The sequence below is a fragment of the Microcebus murinus genome, chromosome 2 (genome assembly GCF_040939455.1).
Source record: "Microcebus murinus isolate Inina chromosome 2, M.murinus_Inina_mat1.0, whole genome shotgun sequence".
Classification (NCBI taxonomy): domain Eukaryota; kingdom Metazoa; phylum Chordata; class Mammalia; order Primates; family Cheirogaleidae; genus Microcebus; species Microcebus murinus.
The window spans coordinates 13,786,832-13,812,819 of record NC_134105.1 but is presented as its reverse complement, the minus strand read 5'-3'; the positions used below and the strand labels follow the sequence as shown (position 1 = coordinate 13,812,819).

The 25,988-nt window shown below is 54.1% G+C and overlaps 1 protein-coding gene across 3 annotated transcripts in view; it reads left to right on the top strand.

Moving 5' to 3' along the window:
* The window catches only part of ECE1 (endothelin converting enzyme 1), a 107,117-nt gene extending 83,548 nt beyond the window's left edge, over positions 1-23,569 (top strand). For all 3 annotated transcript variants that reach the window (XM_012768713.3, XM_012768711.3, XM_012768712.3), the window contains 11 exons: positions 1,137-1,279; positions 2,509-2,623; positions 7,193-7,303; positions 8,765-8,863; positions 9,367-9,444; positions 11,209-11,312; positions 15,277-15,387; positions 16,381-16,448; positions 17,230-17,420; positions 20,351-20,446; positions 21,056-23,569. In XM_012768713.3, coding sequence (XP_012624167.1) covers positions 1,137-1,279; positions 2,509-2,623; positions 7,193-7,303; positions 8,765-8,863; positions 9,367-9,444; positions 11,209-11,312; positions 15,277-15,387; positions 16,381-16,448; positions 17,230-17,420; positions 20,351-20,446; positions 21,056-21,232 — 1,293 coding nt within the window. In that variant the 3' untranslated portion in view covers positions 21,233-23,569. The remainder of the gene's footprint in view (positions 1-1,136; positions 1,280-2,508; positions 2,624-7,192; positions 7,304-8,764; positions 8,864-9,366; positions 9,445-11,208; positions 11,313-15,276; positions 15,388-16,380; positions 16,449-17,229; positions 17,421-20,350; positions 20,447-21,055) is intronic.
* Positions 23,570-25,988: the final 2,419 nt, after the last annotated feature.

The following is a 25,988-nucleotide window of genomic DNA, read 5'->3' as shown; positions in this document are numbered from 1 at the left end:
TACAGAGTTTCAGTTCTACAAATCTGTGGATGGATAATGGTGATGGCAGCACAAAAGTGTGAATGAACTTTATGCCCCTAAACTGTATTCTTAAAAATGGTTAAAATAGTAAGTTTTATGTTATATGTGTTTTGCCACAATTTTTTTTTTTTAAAAAAAGTTGTGCAATATTGTAATCAGAACCCTAACAAAACAGTACCTGGAGCCTTCAGAGATAGCTCAGCATGGCGAGAGGCTGCCTGGGGGAAGTGCTGGCCGTGGACACTAAGGTGCTGCAGATAGACAGGGAGCCTGAGCCGCACGCAGCCTGCTGGAAGCTGAGAGTCACGCAGAGCTGGAGGGAGCGAGCCCTGGCGCAGGTGCCCATTTCCAACCGACCTAAATAGAGCTGACCGGCCTCCCTCTCTCGCTGAAGGCTAGCTTTCTACTCTCGCCTTCCCCGATCCCACGCCTGGGAAACATCATTTATAGACCGACACTGTTTAGACGTTATACCGCTGTTATTTCTGAACTCACCAAACATAAAGAAGCTAATTGATATTACGGAAGCCCACGTTGAACAGAACAGACAACCTTAGCTCATTGGATCCTCGCTATAACCCGATGAAGCGGGTTCTGTTACTAAGGTGATCCTCAATTTTCAGATGAGATATTGAGGCACAGAGGGGTTCGTTAACTTGCTCAAGGTTACACAGCTAGTAAGAGAGCTAGAATAAGAGCCCAGGCAGTTTGGCTCCAGATTCCACATGCTTAACTGTTTCAGGCCTGTCTGAAGCTCAGTCTCTTCCTTGGTAAAGAGGGAAGAAAAGAACCTACCACTTGGGCTCTCATGAGAACCAATTGAGATGATTTGCGATGGCTCCAGCACACAGCAGGGGCTTGGTGAATGGTAGCTGCCACTGCGTCTCCTCTTATACCATCCTAGTTCCATTTCAAATTGAATTTTGGTGCCGGGCTCCTTAGAATTCTGCCTGTAGCGTGTTTGACAAAAGCCAGCCAGCCTGTGTTTGACTGTCTGCCCAGACCATCAGACAGCACCGAGCTCTTTCCTTTGCCAAAGGGCGGCAGGTGCAATGACGCCTCCTGCAGAAGGCGGCTCTGGGGACGCAGCATCACGCTGTCCTCTTCCTTTGCAGACCTTGGCACCCGCCATCAACTGGTTGCCCTTTCTCAACACCATCTTCTACCCCGTGGAGATCAATGAATCCGAGCCCATTGTGGTCTACGACAAAGAATACCTCGAGCAGGTGTCCACTCTCATCAACAGCACTGACAAATGGTAAGGGGACCCTGGCAGCCTGGGCCGTGCCTCTCACAGGCAGTCGCCTGCTCAGGCACGATGGGCAGGAGTGGGGGATGACAAACTGACTCAGGAAAATGGGCCCTGGGGTGGGCTTTTATGAGAGGCAGCAGGGCATCCTGGTTATAGTCACAGGTTCAAATCCCAGCTCCTTTCCCTACCAGCTTTGTAGCCTTGGCCAAATTTGTTATCCTATCTTAGGTTCATTTTTCTTATCCATAAAATGGGGATACAAATGGCACCCACCATGTAGGGGTGCTGTGAGAATCAAGTGAAACAATCAGTGTGGTGTGGTTTAGCACATTGCCTAATGCAAAATGGGACTCAGTAAATGGTAGCTATTATTTTTGGTTAAGATTTATGATTTATTTTTAAATTTTAAAGACTTGTAGGAATCTTGAAACTATAGAAAAAACAGGAAAAAAATTAAATTACCTAAAACACTACTGTTGATCTTCTGAGTGTTATGTGTGCATATGGAGGAGACAGCATGAAAGAGAGATGGAGTTTCCAAGACATGGTTCTTTTTTTCCCCATCATTTGTACCTAAATGTATAGGCTGCTTCTCCCTTGCCCTTTACCATGAGCATTTTCCCCGAGTCATCCTAAACCCTTTGCAGGCATCATTTTTCATGGTTGCATAGTATTTTGCCACATATAAATGCAATTATTTACTTACCGTTTCTCTTGTTGTCAGACATTTAGGTCAATTTCCGATTAGAGGCTAGATGTTTGCTGTAGTGAACATCTTTGTGCTAAGGTGACTTCTTTGCAATGGTGGTGACAACCACAGATAGGTCCCCTGTGACCCTGGTCCCCTGTGTCATCATGGAAACCTTGGCCAGAGCTGCTTTCCTGCTCTTCCCCTTCTCCCTCACTGGCCTTCCCACAGGGACATCTCCAAACTATAGTCATGGCAGCCTCTTCCCCACCCTAGCCCAGTGGCAGACACCATACTTGGTGATTCTCCACGCAGGGGCTTCACAGAGGCCAGACACAAAGCAGCTAGGCAACGAGGATTAATTGAGCACCTGTGGTGTACAAGCAGTTGCACTAGGCACGGAGGGGTTTGCATCCCTTGTGCTTTAGAGAGTAGTAACCCGGTTGATCAGAGGCCGAGTTTGAGAGCCCCCTAGCGGTCAGTGGGGGAAGTGCTGCGATGCTTCCGGCCTGGGGCATCTCTGAGCGGGTCTGGTCTCCTGCCCCAGCCTGCTGAACAACTACATGATCTGGAACCTGGTGCGGAAAACAAGTTCCTTCCTCGATCAGCGCTTTCAGGATGCCGATGAGAAGTTCATGGAAATCATGTACGGGACCAAGAAGGTGAGCCTGTTACTGTGCATCCCCATACACGTGCTGGGCACCTACTGTGTGCTGGGCCCGCAGTGCCTGCTCAGGGCCAGGGAGTGCGTGAGGGAGGTAGGCAACAGGAAGAGAATGAAGACGGCCCTTGAAGGGGCCTGCACAGGTGTCTGTGGGAGCCCTAAACCAGCTGGGAGTGGGCAGAAGCTTCTAGAAGGAGGTGGTTATGCCAAGTCAAGGGTAAGGAGGAGTCTTAGCAACTTAGCTAATTGACAGCAAAAGGTAGCTTTCTGTCCTTTCCCTTCCAACTCCTTCTTGGTGGTTATGGCAAGTGTTTTCCCTGCATAACTCACGTGGCCCTCACAAGCCCTGTGAGGCGGGCACTGCTGTTATCCGCCCTCTGCCCAAGGCAGCCGCAGTAACATTCTTCCCAGAAACATAGAGCTCGCAGAGCAGTACCTGGCTCATGGCAGGCACTATGTGAGTGCTCACGGTTACTGCTATCCTCTGTAGTCTGGGAAAGCCAGTCCGGAGCTAGGCCCCGAGCTCTCTGGGGTAGCAGAAGTCCCAGGCCCCACACCTGGAGGGCTCTGCCCCACGTGACCCCTGTGGGTCCATTCTTCCAGAGGCTTAGGGCCCTTCCCTGCGCTTCTGCAGGGAACCCCCCCCCCCAGTGGAAGGTTCTATAGCTACTTCTCCCTTCTCCCAGAGGAGGTAGCTGGGCACCCTCACCTTTGTGCAGCTGACAGATGGTTACGCACTGAATTCCTGCCGCCGTGTGCCAGGCTCTGAGCCCGGTGTGGGATACTGAGATGGGCGAGATGGGGTCCGTGCCCCAAGAGCCCACAGCTGCTGAGAGAGGTGACGGGAGCTGCTCAGTTCTCCTGCGTGCCTATGGGACGCCCCAAGCCATGGCCCCAGAGGGCAGCTGGGAGGTGCCCCAGCTGCAGAGCAGCAGAGACTGGGGCGCCAGGCTCGCCTGGCACACCCTGCCCCACCCAGGACAGCAGCTAGCAGGCCCCCAGCGGGCAGGCAGAGCGTACCCCAGCTGGACTCCCTCCTAGACGCCCCCAGAGTCAGTGGAGTGGGAGGGCCAGATGAGGATTGGCAGAGAGTGGCAGGATGTGGGCTCCTGCCTCCAGCCCTGGAGTTCATCCTGGGAAAAGTTCTTTTCTCTCCCATCCCCATATACACCCACCTCTAGCAAGAGGGGCCTGAGGGAGAGGGTGGCTGGGAACAAGCCCTGCTTCTGGCCAGAGGAGCTTCCGAGAGCACCCCAGGCCTTGGCCACGAGACCACTCTGCCCTGTGGGAAGGACAAGGGAAGCGGTGGGTTGGCTGCCCTGCTCGGCTGGCCCGCCTTCCTGCTCCAGCTGCACCTACCGTGGACTGGCCCTGGGTCCTAGATGTGACCAGAGCCAGAATCCCGTTCCCTGCAGCACTGGCCTCCCAGGGGAGTTTGTACAGGAAGGGTGTGACCAGGCCCTGGGTGATGGCTACGGAGGCTGCCTGGGGAGTCTCACCTGCACCACCTTTCACCCTCGGGGGTTAGATGAGGAAGCCGAGGCTCAGGGAGGTGTAGGGACTTTCTCAAGTCGCCTGGCAATGAATGCAAGCTTGAATTCAAACCCTGGTCTTGCAGTCTATGACTTTGAGGCACTCTCAGCTACTCACTAATAAGGATGATAATAATAACCAAAAATATCACTATTGGATATTTTCCTTTTATAGGCATTATCTCACCCAGTTTGTATAACGGCTCTGTGTATTAGGAATTATCTCCCATTTTACAGATGAGGAAACTGAGGCTCAGTGAGGGGAAAGAACTCATGCAAACCCAGCACATCTGATTCCAGAGCCCATACCCCTAAGCTCTGCACCACTCAGCCTTGGCTGTGCAGGAACCAAAAATTAAAAGTGAGCTTCCCTGTGGTTGCCATGGGCTGGGGTGGGGAGGGGGATTATTTTTTAAGGAGTATAGAGTTTCAGATTTGGGAGATGAAGAAGTTCTAGAAATTGGTTACACAACAGTGAGAATATACTTACCACTACTGAACTATACACTTAAAAATGGTTAAGATCATAAGTTTTATGTCCTGTGTATTTTACCACAATTAAAAATAAATAAGTAATTAATTAATGGAATGAGCTTCCCTGGACCAGGTTCAAAGGACAAGGTGCTACTCTAACGTGGCGCCTGGAGCAGCTGGGTGCAGAGAGACCTAGCAGAGGCAGAGGCAGGTAGGAGACCCCAAGGCAGGAGGCTGTGAACCAGGGGTCTCTGGATGCCCCAGGGCTGAGGGGCGGAAGATACTCACCTGTTTCTTAATCTCCAGCCTTCCCCACTCCCCCACTGTGGTCGCTTCATGGCCCAGGCCAAGTCCCCCATCCTTCCTGTGTTCAGCACAACTCAAAGCCACATCCCGGCTGAGTGACCCTGGGTAGTCCTTGTACCTCTCTGAGCCTCAGTTTTCTCATCTATGCGTTGGGATCATTCCTGACCTCATCACCCCTGTGAATGGAAACACAGGGAAAACACTTAGAGTGTGCAAAGCAGTGTGGAGCGTGCAGTTAGTTGTTCGTCCTTGTGGGGAGGGAGCCTGGCGTAGGGGACCAGCACGGAATGTGGGGTCAGAAGAGCTGAGTGTGAAATGCTCCTTCCAACCGTACAACCTTGGGTTAACTGGGGCGGGGCTCAGTCTGCCGCCTATAAAACGGGTGACTGATCCCTGCCCTGCTTATCCAAGGGTTGTCCAGGATTATGTGAGGGGATCCCTGCAAAGTCTGTTCCACAGGCTGAAGCTCCCTTATCACCAGTCACTATCCGGGATTTGCGGCTCCCAGCAGCGAGGAAGGAAGCTGGCAACGCCCCTCCTCCTGGTTCAGTGCTGCTGTGTTACCCTGAGGAAGAGGGGGGTTGAAGACAGTGCTGCCGGTTGGGGTGAAGGAGGCTGGCTGGCTGCCCCTCATCTCCCCAGACTCGGCTCCTAGGTCCCTCCCGGATGAACGTCCCCTGACCCCGTGAAGGGCCGCCTGACCCTTGCGCCATTTGAAGATTTTCGCATCATCCTGTCGCACTTCCAGGGACCTCATGACTTGGAGGTGGGGAGTGTGGCCTCTTTGAGGGGCGACATTGCAGCCAGACTTTCTGGGTTCAGATCCCACCTCAGCCACTTACTGCCCGGGTGATCCCTTTGGGCGAGTGATTTAACCTCTCTGTGCCTCAGTTTCTTTATCTGCAAAAAGGAGCAAAGGGAGACCTGCCTCGTATGGTTACCATGAGCATTACATGGAATGGGGCTGGGCACAGTGTGAGCACTCACTCGGCGCTCACTGCTGTCATTACTGCTCTGGTGTCCTCACTGCCGGTCGGTCTCTCCCACTGGATGTTCCGGGCATTTCAATTGAGGCCCTTAAGCGCAGGCTCACTGGTGACTCATCTCGAGGTTCCAAAGACCTAGCACAGTCAGGGCGAGGAGGGACTGCTCAGACAACGCTGGATTTGGGTTTATCCAAAGAGTCTCCTGAGAAGACAATGCGTATGAATGTGTCTGTGACCACGATCCAGCCATCACGGCCTGGAGCCTCCGTGGAGCCTCAAAGTTAGAGTCCTGACCGATTGCCTGGTTGGCCTCGGCCGGACACAGAGTGTGTGTCTACCATGGCTCCACCGCCGAGGCAGGGCAGGAGGCAGGTGTCCAGATGGACACGAGGTTGGGAAGGCTAAAAAGAACTCGGGTGACTGAACTTACAGAAGGCTAGGGATGCAGTCACCCAGGTAACCACCACCCGACCAAGATAGAGAACATTCTCGTCACCTGTTTGTGCAGCGTCCTCCAAGCAGCAAGCTCCCCCACCCCCACCACAGCGGCGGGTGCAGATGGCATCACGCACCACGCGCCGGCTCCTGTGCTCAGCCCGCATCTGTGGAATGCGTCTATGTTGTTGTATGCATCAGTCGTTCATTCCTTTTTGTTGCCAAGGCGTACGTTGCTGTATAAAAATACCACATTGTGTTTATCCATCTGTCTGTTGATGGGCATTTGGGTGGTTTGCAGGGTAGGGCCGTCGTGAATCAGGCTGCCCGGAGCGTGGTGGTGGCTACCACCTGTTCTCCAGGATTAAGAGGACATTGCTGCCTCTGCAGCATGAAGGATCTACGTGAGCAGGGCCACCGAGCGTGGTCATGCTCACTGCCCACGGAGCGAAGCCTGGGCAGGGGGATCATGGGGGCTGAAGCAAGCCCTGGCACTCTTCCCCAGGAAGCTGCGGTCCGGGACGCCTGTTTCCGGTTCATGTAGGGGTGTCCTCCCATGGACTAGTGGGAAAGCCCAGGGAAGAACCCATGCGTCGTCGAAATCCTGCAGCGCTACTGTAGCTGTTCTTTCTCGAGGAGGTTCCAGTGGGGTTGGGGCCCAGCCTTCTGGGGGGCTTTCCCTGTTGGTTCAGGGCCCAAAATAACTTCACCGGGTCACGGAGGTCTCCCCGCGGTTCTGGAAGGAAGCACGGGCCCAGATGGTGCTCCTCCCCGACAGCAGGGGCCGGAAAGGGGGGATGGGCCCGAGTGAGCCGTCCCACTTGTGTTTTCCAGACCTGTCTCCCTCGCTGGAAGTTTTGTGTGAGTGACACAGAAAACAACCTGGGCTTTGCCCTGGGCCCCATGTTCGTCAAAGCGACCTTCGCCGAGGACAGCAAGAACATAGTAAGTCCCGCCCCGTGCACACAGGCCGTGACGTCAGCCTGCCTCGGCCCTGGTGGCCTTGGCAGCCCGCGCTCTGGCCTGCTCCGGGCCTTTCCTGCTCCAGCCTGAGCTCAGAGGTCCCCTTCTCACAGCCTGAGTGCAATGAGTCCCTCGTCATAGCTCCTGTTGCCGGGTGCCAGGCCCTTCCTCTGCATGTTCTCATTTGATCCTCCCGGCCACCTGCAGGGCTGTGGCAGCCGCCCGTCCCCACCCACAAGGGGTGTGCAGGACCCAGCAGAAGAGCAGCTCTGGCCCAGAGAGTGACATTTTTCTTATTCTGTGGATAATGGGTTTGTTCTAGACAGGAAGGGGGACATCACGGCTGAGCACCATGGAGACAGCCAGACCCAAGCTCGATCCTGGCGTCACCACTCTTTGTTTGGGTGACTGGGGACAGCACTCTGACCTCATCTGTGAGGTGGAGGGTAGGGCGTTCCTCCCGCAGAGGGAGGTGAAATGAAATGCCGCACATACGGAGACCTGGCGCGAGATAAGCGTTCAGTGAACAGGAGCTATTATACATTATATGTTGTTCAGGTTTTGATTACAAGTAATATTAATGTTGACTGCGGCGGTATTAATGTAGGCGTCATCTGTAGTCAAAGATTAGCCAGCAGAGACCCCAGTATGTTCGCCGGCCGGCCCGCGAGCAGCCCAGGCAGAGTCTCGAGCCGCAGCTGTCAGCGCCCTGCCCTCGCCCCCACGCGGCTCTGCCGCTGCCTTCGCTAGGTCCCTCCGCTTCCTGTCTTCGGCCTCCAGGTCTGCCCATGACATTGTCACCCTCGAGAACAGCGTTCTATCTCCAGCCTGAGCACAGCATTTCTGAACTGCTGCTCAGAACTCAAGTTCTCTAGATCCTGAAACCCATCCCATCAGAAAGGAGTTGTCCAGCTCCCTGGGGTCCATGATGAAGCTGGGGTAGCCTATCATGTTGTAGGTGGCGTCCGCCTGAGCAGGAGGGACAGAGGAAGTGAGTGCCAGCAACGCGGGCAGGCGGGCCCCTGGCCTGTGGGTGCCGGGCGCAGGGGAAACAGGGCCCAGACCCTGTGGTCCAGTAAGTCTGTGGTCCAGTAAGTCTGAGCCAGGCTACATATTCTAGCCCTTTCTGGAAGAGTCACAGTAAATATTACTACATTAAAGGCTCTGAAAAGTCCTGCAGCAACAAGACTTTACCAACACTCCCAAAGCTTGTCCTAAGCTTATTTGGCCCCAAAGCCCCGTTAATGGAAGGCTGTTGCCAGAGGTCAGTGTGAGGACCTGGTTTGGGAAACGCAGCTGTGGGTCCCCTTCGTACCCCAGCCTGAGCTTCGAGTCAAAACTGAGGTTAGCTTCTGGCCCGGCATCATCCTCTGCAATGGGCCCCCATTGCATTTAGGTGGGGCCAGTGCCCAGACCTCACTGGGGTGACGTCTGTCCCCTCAGGCCACCGAGATCATCCTGGAGATCAAGAAGGCGTTTGAGGAAAGCCTGAGCACCCTGAAGTGGATGGACGAGGAGACCCGGAAGTCAGCCAAGGAGAAGGTGAGGCCGGCCAGGCGCCTGGTGGGGGACCCGAGGCTTCCAGCACAGAGGCGGTGGCCACAGGTGGGCAAGGGTGGGTGAAGGAGAGGCTGGTTAGACCCAGTGAGCGCCACCTGGATGCCGTCCTGCCTGCAGGACACCAGCAGCCTAGGTGGGCGAAGGGCAGCCTTGAGCACATGAGTGCAGGAGTGACCACGGGAAACAGACCTCGCTGGGTGTGCGGGAAAAGTGGAAGGAGACATGTCAGGTCCACAGGAAGGAGGGATCAGCACTGTCCAGTGTGGGGAGAGTTGGGGAAGGCTTCCCTTGGGGGAGGTGACATTTAAGCAGAGACCCAAAGTCTGGCAAGGGGGGAGTCTTTCCAGAAAGAGATGTGGAAGCCCTTAGGCAGGAGCAGCCCGGCCCTGCTTCCCCTGGGCCCAGAGCCTGCGCCCGGCACCCACAGGCCAGGGGCCCGCCTGCCCGTGTTGCTGGCATTCACTTCCTCTGTCTCTCCTGTTCAGGCGGACGCCATCTACAACATGATAGGCTACCCCAACTTCATCATGGACCCCAAGGAGCTGGACAAAGTGTTCAACGATGTGAGTGGCTGCCACCCTGCACCGTTGTGTTCCCAAAGGCTCCCTTGGGAAGGGGCCAAGGCGAGGCTGGGTCTAGAAGGGGTGCTGGAGAAGTGTGACCGTCGGAATATCAGGAGATTATGGGGTGTGGGCTGGGTCAGCTGGAGACCCTGCCTCCCTGGAGCCACCGCCAGGCGGTGCCCACCACTCAATACCAGAACACAGCCACATGCCCCGTGGGAATGGCCAGCTCCATTCAGTGAGTGGGAAATAACGGGGACACGCATCCTAGAGGGGGCAGAGAGAATCAGTGGCCCTGAGACATCTCGGGGTGGAGGATAACATGGAGCCCCTCAAACCACGTCCACCCTCCCTGGTCCTGCTTCCAGAGTTTACCTCCTGTCCCCAGGGTCCTCCGCCTCCTCCCCAGAGAGACTTGGCCCTCTGGTGATTTGTTTTGTGTGTGTGTGTTTTGTTTTGTTTTGTTTTGTTTTTTGCAACAGAGTCTAACTCTGTAGCCCTGGCTAAAGTGCAGTGGCGTCAGCCTAGCCTAGCTCACAGCAACCTCAAATTCCTGGGCTATCCTCCTACCTCAGCCTCCTGAGTACATGGGACTACAGGCATGCACCACTATGCCCAGCTAATTTTTTCTGCTTTTAGTAGAGACGGGGTCTCGCTCTTGCTCAGTCTGGTCTCGAACTCCTGAGCTCAAGCAATCCTCTCACCTTGGCCTCCCAGAGTGCTAGGATTACAGGCGTGAGCCACCACACCCAGCCAGGACTTCTGACTTTTGACCTTGAAATGGAAGAGAAAGCATGAATCCCAAATGTATTTTTCAGCTTAATTTAGGCAGCAGGGTTAGCTGATATATCGCTGCTGCTTAGAACTTTGGGCAAGTCACTCTGTTAAGTGGATTGTGCTTCTGCCTCGGATAATAAAATTTTGTGTCTTCTCATGATTAAAATTTGTGAATGTAGACATTTTAAAAACTATAACAACCTCTCATCAGGGTTCCATTTTAAACCTGAGAATATTAAAATTCCTTCTGGGAGCACGAGGCTCACTCTGCAGCCTTCTTCCTTCAGAGTCATGGAAGACGCTCCCGAGTGTCACGATGCAAGATCTGGGGCCCTGGAGGCAGCAGGCACAGCCCGCAGGACGGGTGTCCTGCTGGGGATCTGCCATTGTGCCAGAGCCCTGACGTAAAGCCAGAAGGCTCTGGCGTGGGTCTGAGGGAGAATTTGCACCTGTCAGGAGCTGAAAGGCTGGGCCGAGCGGTGAGGGAACTGTGCAGTGAGACTTGTCCCATGACATTTCCGAGACAGGTTCCAGCTTTATTCACTAGATCTGAGCTGTTCGGTATGGTAGCTACAAGCCGCAGGTGGCTGTTTAATTAATTAAAATTAAATGTAAAACCCACACTCACTGTATTGGGAATGCTCAGTAGCCACCTGTGGCTGGTGTCTGCCATATCCACGGCGCAGGCACAGAACACGTCCGTCACCACGGAACATTCCGCCGGGCAGCACAGGGGACCTGTTTGTTTCAGACCCAGGCACTGCTGCAGGACCCTCCCGCAGCACTGTGGCACCATCTGTCACCTCTGGGTGAGGCTCTTAGTGTGTCCTTGGAGGGGAGCGTTCGTGTGAGGCCCCTGCAGGATGAAGGCCAAGGGCAGAGCCCACGCCTGCAGCCCCGAGTCTCCCTTAAGCTCCGCAGCTCTTAGGACTCGCCCCCCCAGCCCGCGCACACCCTGGTCCTGTGACTCCGTTTCCTCTTTTCCAGTACACTGCGGTCCCAGACCTCTACTTCGAGAATGCCATGCGGTTCTTCAACTTCTCCTGGAGGGTCACGGCCGACCAGCTCAGGAAAGCCCCCAACAGAGACCAGTAAGTCCCCGGGCCTGCCGAGAAGGCGCTGGCTCCCGTGCACGCGCGGGTGCTCTGGGCAGGCCTGTCCTCCTTGCACACCTGCCACGTGCCAGCTACGACTGCCACGAGAGCCCCCGAGGAGGGACACCGTTGTCATCCCACTTTTCGGGTGAAGACTCCAAGGGCCGAAGAGGCGTGGCCCAGCTGGGAGCTGGCAGGCCCGGCGCCCAGCCCGTTGGCCGCATGAGCCCGGCTTCTGGCGCCGAGCCGCATTCGGGGCGGCCTCGTTCTGCCGCCTGCAAGATGGGGTGGAGGAGCCCATTCTCGGTCATTGTGACAGTCACACGTGAGGGTGTCGGCAAGGGCTAGTTTCCGGTAGTTCCTCACCAACTGGAGCGGTGCTTTCTCAGGACGGGTCCCCCGCCAGGGCCTGGGGAAGGTTCTAGATGGGCCCCAGCAGCCATGGTTCCCAAACCTCGCTGCACATCAGGGTTCTCTGGGGAACATTTCCCAAAATATAGCCTCCTGACCCTCTTACATCAGAATAATCTGGAGTGAGACTTGGTAATCCGTCCTTTTGTCCTTTTTTAAGCTGTCTCCTCAGAAAAGTCAGCTGTTGTCAGCCCAGTTCTCATCCCAGACTAAGGTCCTTCCTAAAACTCTGATTAACTGAGTTAATCTTGCCAAAGGTGAAAGCAGCTTCTCTTTGCTTGTGGTGCCCCCTCGTGGACAACCAGGGTTCAAGCAGCTGTTTCCTCTAAGTTTCTCGCCTTCCACCCGCGCGCCCTCTACATGCACCGAATAGGGCTCGGGCACTGTTGCCAGTTGATCTGAAATCTTTTCATTCAGCTTACAGTGTTTCATTTAAATTTGTGTCCTACCCATTAATGTATCTGGGATGATTTTAATATAAACACAATGTTTTGGCCGGGTGCGGTAGCTCATGCCTGTAATCCTAGCACTCTGGGAGGCCGAGGTGGGCGGATTGCTCAAGGTCAGGAGTTCAAAACCAGCCTGAGTAAGAGCAAGACCCCGTCTCTACTATAAATAGAAAGAAATTAATTGGCCAACTGAAAATATATAGAAAAAATTAGCCGGGCATGGTGGCACATGCCTGTAGTCCCAGATACTCAGGAGGCTGAGGCAGCAGGATTGCCTGAGCCCAGGAGTTTGAGGTGCTGTGAGCCAGGCTGACGCCACGGCACTCACTCTAGCCTGGGCAACAAAGTGAGACTCTGTCTCAAAAAAAAACAAAAAAAAAACACACACACACAATGTTTTAAATTTCTCAGTATCTTCCCATGGCTTTGGGCATCCCTTACTTACCATATCTCTCTCTTTGGGGCCTTTAGAGAAAATGTCATTTCCACCTCAGGGTCTCAAGACCCTTCTGTACTCTTAAAAAATTGTTGGATCCTCAAAAGCTTTTTTGTTTATGTGGGTTATATTGATTTTTATGAAAATTTTACAAAATAGCTATTTTCAAAAAAAAATTAAAGAGAAGAAAGGTATTGTTTTACTTTTGCAAAGTTCTTTAATATCTGGCTTAAAAGAAGACGGTTGATTCTTACATCTGCTTCTGCATTCAATCTGTTGCAGTATGTTTTGAAATATATAAAGGAAACCTAGCTTCACACAAATATTTGTTGGAAAAGGGGAGGATATTTTAAGTCTTTTCTGATATTTGTGTATATTCTTCTGATACTACACGAAAACTCAGCAAGTGTTCATTTGTTTTTTCTGTTTGTTTGTTTTGAGAAAAGGTCTCACTCTGTCCTCTTGGCTAGAGTGCAGTGGCGTCATCATAGCTCACTGCAGCCTCCAACTCCTGGGCTTAAGTGATCCTCCTGCCTCAGCCTCCCAAGTGGCTGACCACCACAGCCATAGCCACAGTGGCTGACCAGACGCACACCACCACACCTGGCTAATTTTCCTATTTTTTGTAGAGACGAGGTCTCGCTGTTGCTCAGGCTGGTCTTGAATTCCTGGCCTCAAGTGATCCTTCCACCTTGGCCTCCCAAAGTGCTAGGATTACAGGCGTGAGCCATTGAGCCTAGCCAACAAGTATTAATTTCTTAAAGGTTAATTGCAATGTGGAATCGGAAACCACATCCGTAAACTTTTCATACTCTGTTACACTAAAATCCATTGGTGTGTCTTGCACTTTGAATGGATCTTTTACCCAAGTGTGATTTTGTAACATCATGCATTAGTCATTTGGAAAACAGTAATTCACTGAATTTTACAGATTTTCTAAACAGTGACACTTTCATTATACAGTATTTTTTAAAAATCCACATTTGGGGTATCCCAAATTAATTTAATTTGGTATTCCAAATTAAATTAATTTGTTAATATCACTACTGACCTCATGAGAAAGGCCTTTAAGTGTTGTTACAGGGAAGCCGTCAAATTTGTGGTGGCCAAGACAAGATTTTCAAAATTTTAATTTTTGCTTGAAACTTTGAAATTTTTTTTAAAAATTTTGAAAACTGTTTTTATCATTGGCAACAAATGATGTGAGGTTGTTTTCCTTGAGATGATAAGCTTACTTTATTCATTTTTAAGAAAATGTCTGCCAAATACCCAGGTCCAAAATTCCATAGTTTGCGAGTCCTAAGAGTACCAGTGGCGTTCCATGACAAAAGCAGGAATGCTTTCTGTGCATTTCTCCCTTGGTCATGTGGAATGTTAAAACATCTTAGCTGGCTCACACCTGTCATCCCAGCACTTTGGGAGGCCGAAGTGGGAGGATCACTTGAGGCCAGGAGTTCGAGACCAGCCTGGGCAACATATGGGAACCCCATCTCTACAAAAAGTAAATAAAAATAATTAGCTAGGTGTGGTGGCATGCACCTGTAGTCCCAGGTATTCGGGAGGCTGAGTGGGAAGAATTGCTTGAGCTCAGGAGTTTGAGGTTATAGTGAGCTATGATTACGTCACTACACTGCAGTCTGGGCAACAGAGCAAGACCCTATCTCTAAAAAAAAATAAAAGTCTAGGCCAGGCACGGTGGCTCACGCCTATAATCCTAGCACTCTGGGAGGCCGAGGTGGGCAGATTGCTTGAGGTCAGGAGTTTAAAACCAGCCTGAGCAAGAGCGAGACCCCCGTCTCTACTATAAATAGAAAGAAATTAATTGGCCAACTAATATATACAAAAAAAAATTAGCCAGGCCTGGTGGCGCATGCCTGTAGTCCCAGCTACTCGGGAGCTGAGGCAGGAGGATTGCTTGAGCCCAGGAGTCTGAGGTTGCTGTGAGCTAGGCTGATGCCACGGCACTTACTCTAGCCTGGGCAACAAAGTGAGACTCTGTCTCAAAAAAAAAAAAAAGTCTTGTATTAGGGGTCTGGATTTAACAAAATTAATAATTATGCTACTTCATTAAATATGTTCTAAGTGAAAAGGGTTCATTTGCTGTCAGGACCCCATGCTGGTGAAGAACTCAGTGACCTTTAGAGCTTGCCTTGACTCATGCTCAGGCTCCAGCAGTTGTACCCACTGCTGCTTTTGCACCATCTGTGCAAATGGTGACACAGTGGGAAAGGCAAATAACATCTTAATATCATTATGAAAATAGTTCTGACTTCACAGACCCCCCTGAAAGAGTCCTGGGGGTTCCCCTTCCGGGTGTCCACAGACCACACTTTGAGAATTGCTGATGGATAGATTTCAAGCCTAGACTGTGATGACTTTCAACATCTAATGGTCCATCTCGCTCTTTGTAAGAGCCTCGGGATTCCACACTATGTGACATGACATCATCTATTTAACCGATTCCTTATTTATGGGCAGGTGTTTTCTAGTTTTCCCCTCAAAAACAGTGCTGCTCGTCTTTGTGTGCGCTTGGGCCTGGGGTCAAGGGGAATCCGTATTTTCAAGGCTCTTGATGCCAGTCTGCAAGCTGCCCTCCAGGTGGGCTGTCCCCTCCTGCCCCCCCACCAGCTGTGCCCGCGATCTCAAGCGTGCATGTCGCTTGCAGGTGGAGCATGACGCCGCCCATGGTGAATGCCTACTACTCGCCCACCAAGAATGAGATCGTGTTTCCGGCCGGGATCCTGCAGGCACCATTCTACACCCGCTCCTCACCCAAGTAGGCTGCCTCCCCCATGCCTCAGTGGACCCCCAGCCCAGCCCCGTGGCCCACAGCTGGCCACACAACCAAGCCAGGCCCGTGGCTGATCTCTGCCCTAGAGACTGTCAGAGAAGTTGCAGAGGAAACATCCTCACTCCCTATCCTTCTCTCCAGAGCTCTCTTGGATCTGGAGAAACGCCCCTCTGACAATGTTTTAAAATAGTCAGAGATGAGGCCGGGCGCGGTGGCTCACGCCTGTAATCCTAGCTCTCTGGGAGGCCGAGGCGGGCGGATTGCTTGAGGTCAGGAGTTCAAAACCAGCCTGAGCAAGAGCGAGACCCCGTCTCTACTAGAAATAGAAAGAAATTAATTGGCCAACTAATATATATATATAAAAAATTAGCCGGGCATTGTGGCACATGCCTGTAGTCCCAGCTACTTGGGAGGCTGAGGCAGGAGGATTGCTTGAGCCAGGAGTTTGAGGGTGCTGTGAGCTGGGCTGACGCCATGGCACTCACCATAGCCTGGGCAACAAAGCGAGACTCTGTCTCAAAAAAAAAAAAAAAAAGTCAGAGATGGGGAGTGGGGAGGGGTAAGGGCACCGCCTCCAAAATGAAACTACACGGTCCTGGGTGTGAATCCCAGGTCTGCTGTTTGATGATGGTGGCCCTTGGGCAGAGTGATGGGCCCGTTCCCAGCCTCAGTGGGCTCATTCACAGAGCTGATTAATTACACCTAACTCTTCCGCAATGACTGAGGAGGACGGCGCAGTCCTGTGGAGCATCGGGCACACTGTGTGGTACCCAGCGGGCACAGCGGACCACGCAGACTCCACCAGCTCCGACGGGCTTCAGGGGCCCGGCTGCAGGCTTAGGCCATGGCCCCGTCCCCACAGAGCCCTGCAGGACTCTGCTATATCTCCAGGCCCAGGAAGGGAGGGTCACATAACTGGGCAAGAGCGAGAGGCCCTTCCCTTGGGGCATTGCCCTCACCTTCGTGTCCCCCCTCCAGGGCCTTAAACTTTGGTGGCATCGGTGTCGTCGTGGGCCACGAGCTGACTCATGCTTTTGACGATCAAGGTACGGGTTCCTTTGGGTCCCCTTCAATGGATCCATCAGCTTCTAGGCCCCACTGCCTCTGCCTCCCACTGTCTTCACTTCTAAAGGCCTCAGCTTTGGAGACAGAAGGATCTAGGTTCAAATCCTGGCTCTACCACCTGCCGATTATATGACCTTTAGCAAGTCCCGTCCTTTCTCCAAGCTTCCACCTCCTTGTCTGTAAAATGGGAATGATGATTCCAACCTCGTGCGGTGTTTGGGAGGATAGTGGGAAACAGTGAAGCACCCTGCTTGTGGAAGATGTTCGGTAGTCACGGTGGGGATTAGCAGTCTGCAGGGAGTGCACATTTCTCCACCATTCCAGAAACTTCTCTGGTCCAACCACAGTCAGAGGAATTAAAGTCAGTCCCTCCTCACCAGCTAACATCCAGATTCTTCCTCATTGCCTCCTGCCTTGGGAACTCCACAGCCAAGACGGAAGAGCAGGGACCTGGGCAGCTGGGGCCTGTCTTGTGGTCCTAGGTGCTGTGGGCTCCATGTGCCCCTTCCTGGGCATCCATCACTTAGGGTCACGGCCCCTGAGCCAGTCTCAAAAATAAACCCAGCTCCCCTGAGCCTTTGGCCACTTTCCTCCGTCCCCTCCCACCTCTGAATGGCCGACCCATCCACCTCCTTTGGCGCCCAGATGGCCCGTCTGCTGTTGGCTGGAGGACAGGGTGGACAGATGAGGGGGAGCCATCGGAGCAACTGGTCCCCGCTGTGCCACGCCTCCCTTTCCCCAACCCCTCGCTCTGACCCACAGGGCGGGAGTACGACAAGGACGGGAACCTCCGGCCGTGGTGGAAGAACTCCTCGGTGGAAGCCTTCAAGCAGCAGACGGAGTGCATGGTGGAGCAGTACAGCAACTACAGCGTGAACGGGGAGCCCGTGAATGGGCGGCACACGCTCGGGGAGAACATCGCCGACAACGGGGGCCTCAAGGCTGCCTACCGGGTGAGAGTCCCGCCCGTCTTGCATGCCCCTGCCAGGCTGCCCGGCCAGCGCCTCGTCAGTGGGGGGTCGTCGCAGGCACCCTGCGGTGGCCCTGGGAGCTCACACCTCCCGGTGGAGATGGGTGGTCACGAGCACTGACAGACGCTGGCACCGGCGGGCTTTCCGCTCTCAGTCCGGCCTGCCTGAGACCAGGACAGGGCTTGGCTGGACCCTGAGAGGAGCCTGCCTGCTCCCCTCCCACCAAATCAGTCAGCAGTGGGCCTGGGAGGCTGCTGTGGGCCAGCTGGAGGGAAGAGCAGGGGAAGGGGACGTTGGCCGTGGAGCCAATTCTGGGTTCAAGTCTTGGTTCCGGAGTAAGTGAGGTAACCTCCCTGAGGCTGCGTGCCTGGCGGTGAGCAGCTCGTGCCTGCGTCGTCAGGCTGTTGGGAAGATGGAGCAGGATGACTTGACAGAGAGCAGCACAGAGGTCCCCCTAACCGTGACAGTAAGAGCAGAAACCCTGAGAGGGGCCGTTTATTGAAGCCTCACTATGTGCCAGGCAGGGCGCATCCCCAGCCACTTTACAATTAGGCCTTAGAATCCCCACGGTGCGGACTCACAGTCCGAGCCCGGGAACATTCGGTGAGTTGCCAAAAGTCCATGAGTCCAGGACAATGTCTTGAGAACCTTCTAACCCTCCCTTCCCCCACCCCCCCACACGTGTGCTGTTTTAGGCACTGCAGGGTCTGCAGCAGGACACACAGGGACCCTGCTCTCAGAAAGCTCAGTGTCAGTGGAGCCGGGGGCGGGGGTCGGGGGAGAAAGGCAAATACCTAACAAATCCATGCGACCCTGTCAGTATTGACAAGGCGGAGGACATAAACCAGGGCAGAGTAATGAATAATGATGGGGGGAGGGGGCTGGCATTTGATCTGAGACCTCAGTGATGAGGGAGGGGCTGGGGAAAAAAGGGAAGACCAAGTGCAGAGGCCACAAGACAGACACAAGCCTCGCATTCACGGGAAGAAAGGCCACTCTGGCCCTTGTCAGCTGAGGAGGGAGCTTGGGGTTTTACTCTGGTTACAGTGGAGAGCTGCAGGGCTTTATGTAAAGGAATGACATAATCTAATTTGTCCCCTTTTTTTTTTTCTTTTTTTTGAGACAGGGTCTGGCTGTGTCACCCAGGCCGGAGTACAGTGGAGTGCATTTGTAGCTCACAGCAACCTCGAACTCCTGGGCTCAAGGGATCCTTCTGGCCCAGCCTCTGAGTAGCTGGGACTACAGGCACACACTTTTGCTCAGGCTGGCCTTGAACTCCTAATTTACCCTTTAAAACCTACAGCCTGTGGGCCGAATCTAGCCCTGAGTCTGTTTTTGTTTTGGAGACACAGCCATGCCCATTTGTTTACACGTCATCTGTGGCTGCTTTCACGCTACGACAGAAGAGTGGAATTGTTCCAACAGGGACCATTAGCCCACAGAGCTGAACGTAGCAGCTCTCTGGCCCTCGCGGGCAGTCTGCCAACACCCGCTTCGGCAGGCCCACTTAAGTTGCTGTGTGGGAGGGGATTGGAATTGGACCAGTTTGAGTCAAGGAGACTAGTTAGAAAGCTGTTGTGAGAAAGCTGTCCAGGCAAGAGGGGGATAGAGCAATGGGAAGAGGAGAAGGGGTTAGATTTGGGGTGTCAGATTTGAGAGAAAGAAAAATTAAGAGTTCTAGATTTTGAACCTGGGTAGGGGGGTGGTGGGCCATTGACTATAATGGGGAAAGCATGTGTGTGTATAACCTATATGTGTATGAATATGTATGTATATGACCTATGTGTATGTTTATGTATATGGGTGAATAACCTGTGTGTGTTTAGGTGTATGTGTGTGTTTAGGTATATGTATGTGTGTAACCTGTGCATTTATATGTATGTATGTGACTGGTGTGTTTATATATATGTGTGTAACCTGTTTGTGTGTTTAGGTATATGTATATGTATAATCTCTGTGTGTGTTTATGTATATGTGTGTATAACATGTGTGTGTTTATATGTATGTGTATGACCAGTGTGTGTGCGTGTGCACACTTGTGTGTGTAACCTGTGTGTTTATGTGTATGTGTATGACTGGTGTGTGTGTTTATGTATACATATGTGTGTAACCTGTGTGTGTGTTTAGGTATATGTATAACCTGTGTGTGTACACATGTGTGTATAACCTGTATGTGTTTACATGTATGTGTATGACCGGCGCATGTGTGTGTTTATGTACACGTGTGTGTGTAACCTGTGTGTTTATATGTATGTGTATAACTGGTGTGTGTTTATGTAGACGTGTGTGTGTTCTATCCGTGCCACGGTAAGTTTGTGATGCATCTTGGATGTCCAGCCGGGACAGCTGATTACACAAATCAAGGAAGAGGTTGGAGCTGAGAGTAGAACTGTGAGGGCCGTCAGCATGCAGACAGTGCTTTAAGCCACAGGTCTGAATGAGAGCAGATCTAGAAGAGGGTTCCTCAGCTGGGCACAGTGGCTCACACCCATAATCCTAGTGCTTTGGGAGGCCAAGGCAGAAGGATCACTCAAGGTCAAGAGTTTGAGATCAGCCCGGGGAACATAAGGAGACCCCATCTCTACAAAATATTGTAAAAATTAGCCAGGCATGGTGGTGTACACCTAAAGTCCTAGCTACTTGGGAGGCTAAGGCAGGAGGATCACTTGAGCCCAGGAGTCCGAGGCTGCAGTGAGCTGTGATTGAGCCACTGCACTCCAGCCTGGGCAACAGAAGGAGACCCCATCTCTTAAAAAAAAGAAGAAGAGGAGGGCTCTTTTAGGCCGAGCCCCAGAAAGCAGTCCCTGCCCTGACAGGGGAGAGCTCCCCGAGACCTCCCACGCCCCCACACCAGCCCCCTCTGTCACCGCCTGTCGGGGCAGTCCCTGAGCTTCAGTCTTCCTTCCTCCCAGGCTTACCAGAACTGGGTGAAGAAGAACGGGGATGAGCAGACATTGCCGACCCTGGGTCTCACCAATGACCAGCTCTTCTTCCTGGGGTTTGCACAGGTGAGTTCACCACAGGTGAGGAGATAATGCCAAACTCAGGTGCATTCTGCCATCTTGATGTTCCGAGAACTCTGAGAGCCAAAAGGCAAGTGCCCCTCGATTGAGAGCTTCCTAACTCATGGGACTCTCTGCAGGACATCTGCCCTGTCACGAGGTGAGCTTCCTGCCATTACAGAGTTTCAGGGAAGGGCCAAGAATGCTAATAAAAAGACTCCTATATCCAGTAGATCAGAGGACAAGGCCATTACTAAGTTCTCTTCTAGTTCTGGGGTTCTAGAAGTTTCATAAAATCAAGATGCCGCAAGGCCATCGGCTGAGGTGGCATTCAGTCTATAGCCTTCTGCTGGCAGCCAGAGCTACCATGCCCTGCCCAGGAAGTGAGAGATCTGGACTGAATCCAGGGATTCAAACTGGTGTTTGGACATGATCCCTTGTCCGGCTGAAATCTAGCACAGAGGCCTCAGACAGCCCCAGGTGCGGCTCTGGCTGAGGGAACACAGCGTGGAGACACCGGGTGGGGGGCTGGTTCCTCTGCTGTCATCATGGGGGCAGTCTGGTGGCCCCAGGGCCCTGCAGTGACGCTGGCCTCTCCCCTCTGTGCTCTCGAAGGTCTGGTGCTCCGTCCGCACTCCGGAGAGCTCCCACGAAGGCCTCATCACGGACCCTCACAGCCCTTCCCGCTTCCGGGTCATCGGCTCCCTCTCCAATTCCAAGGCGTTCTCGGAACACTTCCGCTGCCCGCTCGGCGCCCCCATGAACCCTCGTCACAAATGTGAAGTCTGGTAGGGGCGCAGCACAGACAGCCACCACAGAGGAGGGGAGGGGCTGAGGACAAACCCCTTGGCGGGGCGACAGGTCTGCCCCTCACCCAGCCTCCAGGGCCCTGCCCAGCCTGCCTAGCCCCCAGGGGCCCCTTCCCTGCGCCGGAGGGTTTCCACCCGGATCGGAGCCCGTGCTGCAGGCTCTCCACATAACCTGACATTTGTCCCCTCTGAAGACCCCGACAGCCGGGCACACCGGCATCCACCCCAGCGGGCATTTGGTGTCAGGCTGGCGGCCCACCTTGCCTGGGCCCCATGCCAACGAGGGCCAGATACACCACAGATACCACTGTGTCAAATGCTTTCAGTATATATTTTTGGGGAAACTATTTTTTAAACATTGTGGAATACACTGGAAATCTTCAGGGAAAAAAAATGCATTTAAAACACTTTTTTCTTTTAAGGAAAGGATTGGTATATTTATTATGTTCTGTTTTTCTAAACGACCTGTGGACAAGGGAAGCCCCGGAGATTAACCCCCTCCCTTCCCGCTCACTGCGAAGCAAGGCTGGGCCGGGGCGGGGATCCCCGGCCACTGAGCAGGTCAACGAGTCAGAGAGCTGCCTCTGTCCTTGGGGTGTGCTATTTCAGCCCCGTCGCCTGGTGGGGACAGGAGAGACGTAGTGGCCAGGCAGAGGGGGGAGCCAGCTCGAGGAGGGCCAAGTCTGGGCGCTGTCCCCCCAGCTTGCCTGACCCGTCCTGAGTCCGGCAGTGGGACCTCCAGCAAGGAAGTCTGATCCCCAGAGTCACGGCAGGGGACTATGGCTGTGGCAGAATCAGGCCCGGGCAGGGGCCTCAAACCCCATCTGGGGGCACTGAGCACCCCGGATCTGGCCCACAGGAGCCCCGTGGGACTGGGACACCCCCATCAGATGTGCCCATCAGATGTACACGCTGTGCCACAGATGTCTTCTTTCCATCCCTCCTCTTTCTGCCACCCTGTATCTGTCCCAGGGGCATGTTGCCTCTCTGTGGCAGTCCCCCCATCCCAGCCACTTCGGGGCCTGGCCGACCCTCTTCCCCAGGGGAAGGAGAAAAAACGGCTCATCTCCCGCAGGGCCATCCCCTCCCCCTGAGCTCCGTCCTCCGCCGGCCTGGCCTGGCTCCCAGGACCAGCTCTCAAGTGCCTTATCTGAGGCCGGGCCCAGGAGACGGCCCTTGCCCCCAGATACCCCTGGCCTCCTCAATGTAGCCCCCAAGTGTTCTGACTGGAACACAGGCCATAGTCCCACTCCCAGTGCCCGCAGGGCCACCATCATGGCAGCCCAGGAGCTCTGGCCTGCAGGTTGGTGGTCCCAGATGTCAGGGGTCCAAGGGACAGCTGAACTTGCCCTGGGCCCCAGCCCCTGCTGGCCCCTTGGGTTGACTCAAGGCAGTACTCACAGCTACACAGACTCCTCTCCTCCGGGGATGCTCTTAGCCCAGGAAGGTTCTCCCACTCAGTCTGGCCTGCAAACCAGGACTGGTGTCCCCCGCCCTGGGACCACAGCTTCTCCAGCGTTAGGTTCATGAGCTCCACCAGGCGGCCCCGCCTGTAGCGTGCACCGCTGTTCCTGGGGAAGCAGGACCTGTCACTGAGGCAGACAGAGCGCACCACAGCCACAGCTCTGCCGCTTAGCAGCCCGGCCTCTGGCCAGGCCCTGTCCCCACAGTGCACTCCCCTCACCCCAGAAGCCAGACCCGCCTTGCCCGAGAGCAGCAGGCGGCCCCGTGAGTGTCCTCCACCTTCAGATGAGCCTCAGGGCTGCACAGGGGTGTTGGGAGTGGATTCTGGATGAGGGCCCTGGTCCCTGCATGCGGCAGTCCTGGTAGTTCTTCAGAGGAAAGATGGGTTGGGGACCAGAGACAGCCAGAGCCAGGAGCCGGCCACAGGCACCTTGTCACATAGAGATGGGCCTTTCCAGCCTGGCTTGCCTCTGTGCCTCCTCTCCCCACCTCCTGCCTCCCTGCCTTCCCCCTGGAGGGGGGCACCGAGACCTCCCAGTGGGAAGCAAGTGTCTGTGGACTGGAGTGCAGCCCAGGGAATGCAGGCGGCGCTCACTGCTCAGAGGTGCTCCGGTTGGCAGGGGGGAGGGGAGAAGAGAGCCCAGGCCTGGCAGGGGTGAAAGCAATTGAACTGCCCTCACTGCCACTGCCCCCTCCAGAGCTGCTCCCCTTCGGCCGGGAGCCACAGGGCTGGCTCCTCTGTGGGTATGCAGACATGGGTTGGGAGCTGGGAATCTATTTTTTGTATTATTTCGTTCTGTGCTACTGTAGTTTGGGTGTGGCACTATTGTAATTGGAATAAAGTACTTGTACCATGTGTCCGAGTGTCTGCCGTCCAGGGTGGTGTGTCCTAAAGGGCCGTGGGGGGCCCCTGGCCAGCACAGAGCTGCCCACCTGTCCTCACCAGGACTGGCCACACCTGCCCCCAGAGCAGAGGCCTTGGACCCTGCCAAATGCCAGAAGGTTCCTCAGTCCCTGTGCCCACCCAGGCACTCTCCCTTCATCCATGTGATGGCGTGAGCACCCCTGCAGGTGAGAGTGATGGCATCAGCCCTGGGCCCGAGCGGCCTCCCGCCATTATCTTGGAGCAAGGGACTTTCCAGGTCTCAGATGCTCGGGCAGGGCAGGCAGGAGAGAAGCTCAAAGAAAGAGTCTGTGACATACACTGAGGCCTCACCCTGGGTTTTGTATATATTCTCCCCTCTGCCTGGAATGTTCTTCCCTGGCTTCTTTGCCTGACAAACTCTTACACATCCTTCAAAGCCCAGCTCAGCATCACCTCCTCTAGGAAGCCATCCCAGCAGGATCAGGATGCTCACAGGGCTTCCTTCCCCTGTCAGTGTGCCAGTTAGGTGGGCTGCTGTACAAGCTACGACAGCCTTGGCTTACACAACAGAAACATATTGTCTCACAGTTCTGGAGGCCGGAAGTCCCGGATCGAGGTGGCGGCAGCTTTGGCCCCTTCAGAGGGCCGTGAGGGAGAATCATTCCGGCGGGCCGCTCTCCTAGCTTCTGTGTTGCTGGCAGGCTGAGGTGCTCTTGGCTTGTGGAAGCATGCCCAGATCTCTGCCTTCACCTCCACGTAGTGTCCTCCCTGGGTGCATGTCTGCCGCTGTGTCCAGATTTCCTCATTTTGTAAGGAAACAGTTGGATTGGATTAGGGCCCACGCTAATGACCTCATCTTAACTAACTGCAATGAGCCTATTTTCCAGTAAGGTCCCATCCTGAGGTGCCGGGCGTTAGGACTTCAATGCATGAACTGGGGGGAGGAGGACACGATTCAACCCACAACACAGAAGTGCCAGGTCTCTAGGCTGTGGAGGTGCTGGTACCATCTCGAGTCGGGCCCAGTGACTCTTGGACACGTGGGTGGGCAGATGGAAGGATGTGGGATGCTCAGAGAGCCCTAAATATTATGTGAGTGAGGGGACCGCCCCAGAATTCCCCAGTGGCAGTGGGAGAATGAGCCCAGAGGGCTGGGGTGACCAGAAAAGACGTCCTGGAGGGTAGAAATGCCAGATGAGCCTCAGGTAAACATGGAGGATTGGGATTCACATCCCAAGGTAGATGGTTGCACGAGCACCCATTCAAGGGACAGAGCTGGCCCTGACTCTGCTCCTTCCTTGCTTAAAAGCAGTAAGTCCTTTCTCTTAGGTGCATTTCCTCTAGCTATAGAATAGTCTGTTAGCTCTCTCTTCTCCCTGTTGTGACGCACAAATGTTGGGGAGATCATGAGGCTGCTTGAGACGGTGATGTGCTTTGAGCTCAGAACTTCAAACCAGGTGAGTGCCTGACCACAGCCCCCACATCACCTCCCCCTCACTGCACCTCCCCAGCACCCACTTAGACCCTCCTTGCCCCCCAACGTCCCTCCCCACCTTGAGCCTCTTTCTGAGCCTTAAATAGGACCAGCCCTTTCCTGCTTAGGCTCTGTATTCTGCCAGTCCTTTAGACTGGAATGTTCATGCACACACACACACACACACACACACACGCCCTTGCTAATGAGTACAAACCTTCCACGTATTGCAGGGCCTGTGTGAGTTGGCTGTGTGCTCCGTGCTGTACACATGCTCAGCCTCTCCCTGGGTACTTTATCAGCCCTGCGTTACAGATGAGGAGTCATTCAGAGCCACTGAGCTGCAGGGCAGGAAGTGGCAGAGCTGGGCTCCAAACCCAGGCAGCTAGCAAAGAGCCGCTTAGGAAAATTTGAGACGCTCCCAGAAACCGTGAGAGACCGTGGGATACCCCCCGCAACACGCACGCACACACACACACACACACACACACACACACACACACACACACACACACACACGCCTTTCCCAAGACAGACTTTTCTCCTGCCAGACTTCCACCCCACCCCCACCCCTGGGCCTGCCAGGGCTGTTTCCTGCATGCCCCCTTTCCCCCTTTCCCAGCCACCAAGCGAACAGGCTCCTTCCCCTTCCCTGATCTAGCCCCGGGGCCCCTTGCTCCTCCCCTCCCCCTCCTCTCTTCTTTGTTAGCAGTAAACCCTCCCCACCACCCAATTCCATGCACATGCCCTCCCCTGCAAGCAGGAATGAAAACCCCAGCCTGGCCCTTTAGGGGTTTACTCCACAGCTGAGCAGATGGAAACACATGAAAGAAGCAATGTGGGAACAACTGGAACATAGTAATTAATTGTGTAAGCAACAGGGCCCAGCAGAGGTTCTCTGTAAGGGTGGAGGAACTGCAGAAGGAGGGATTAGAG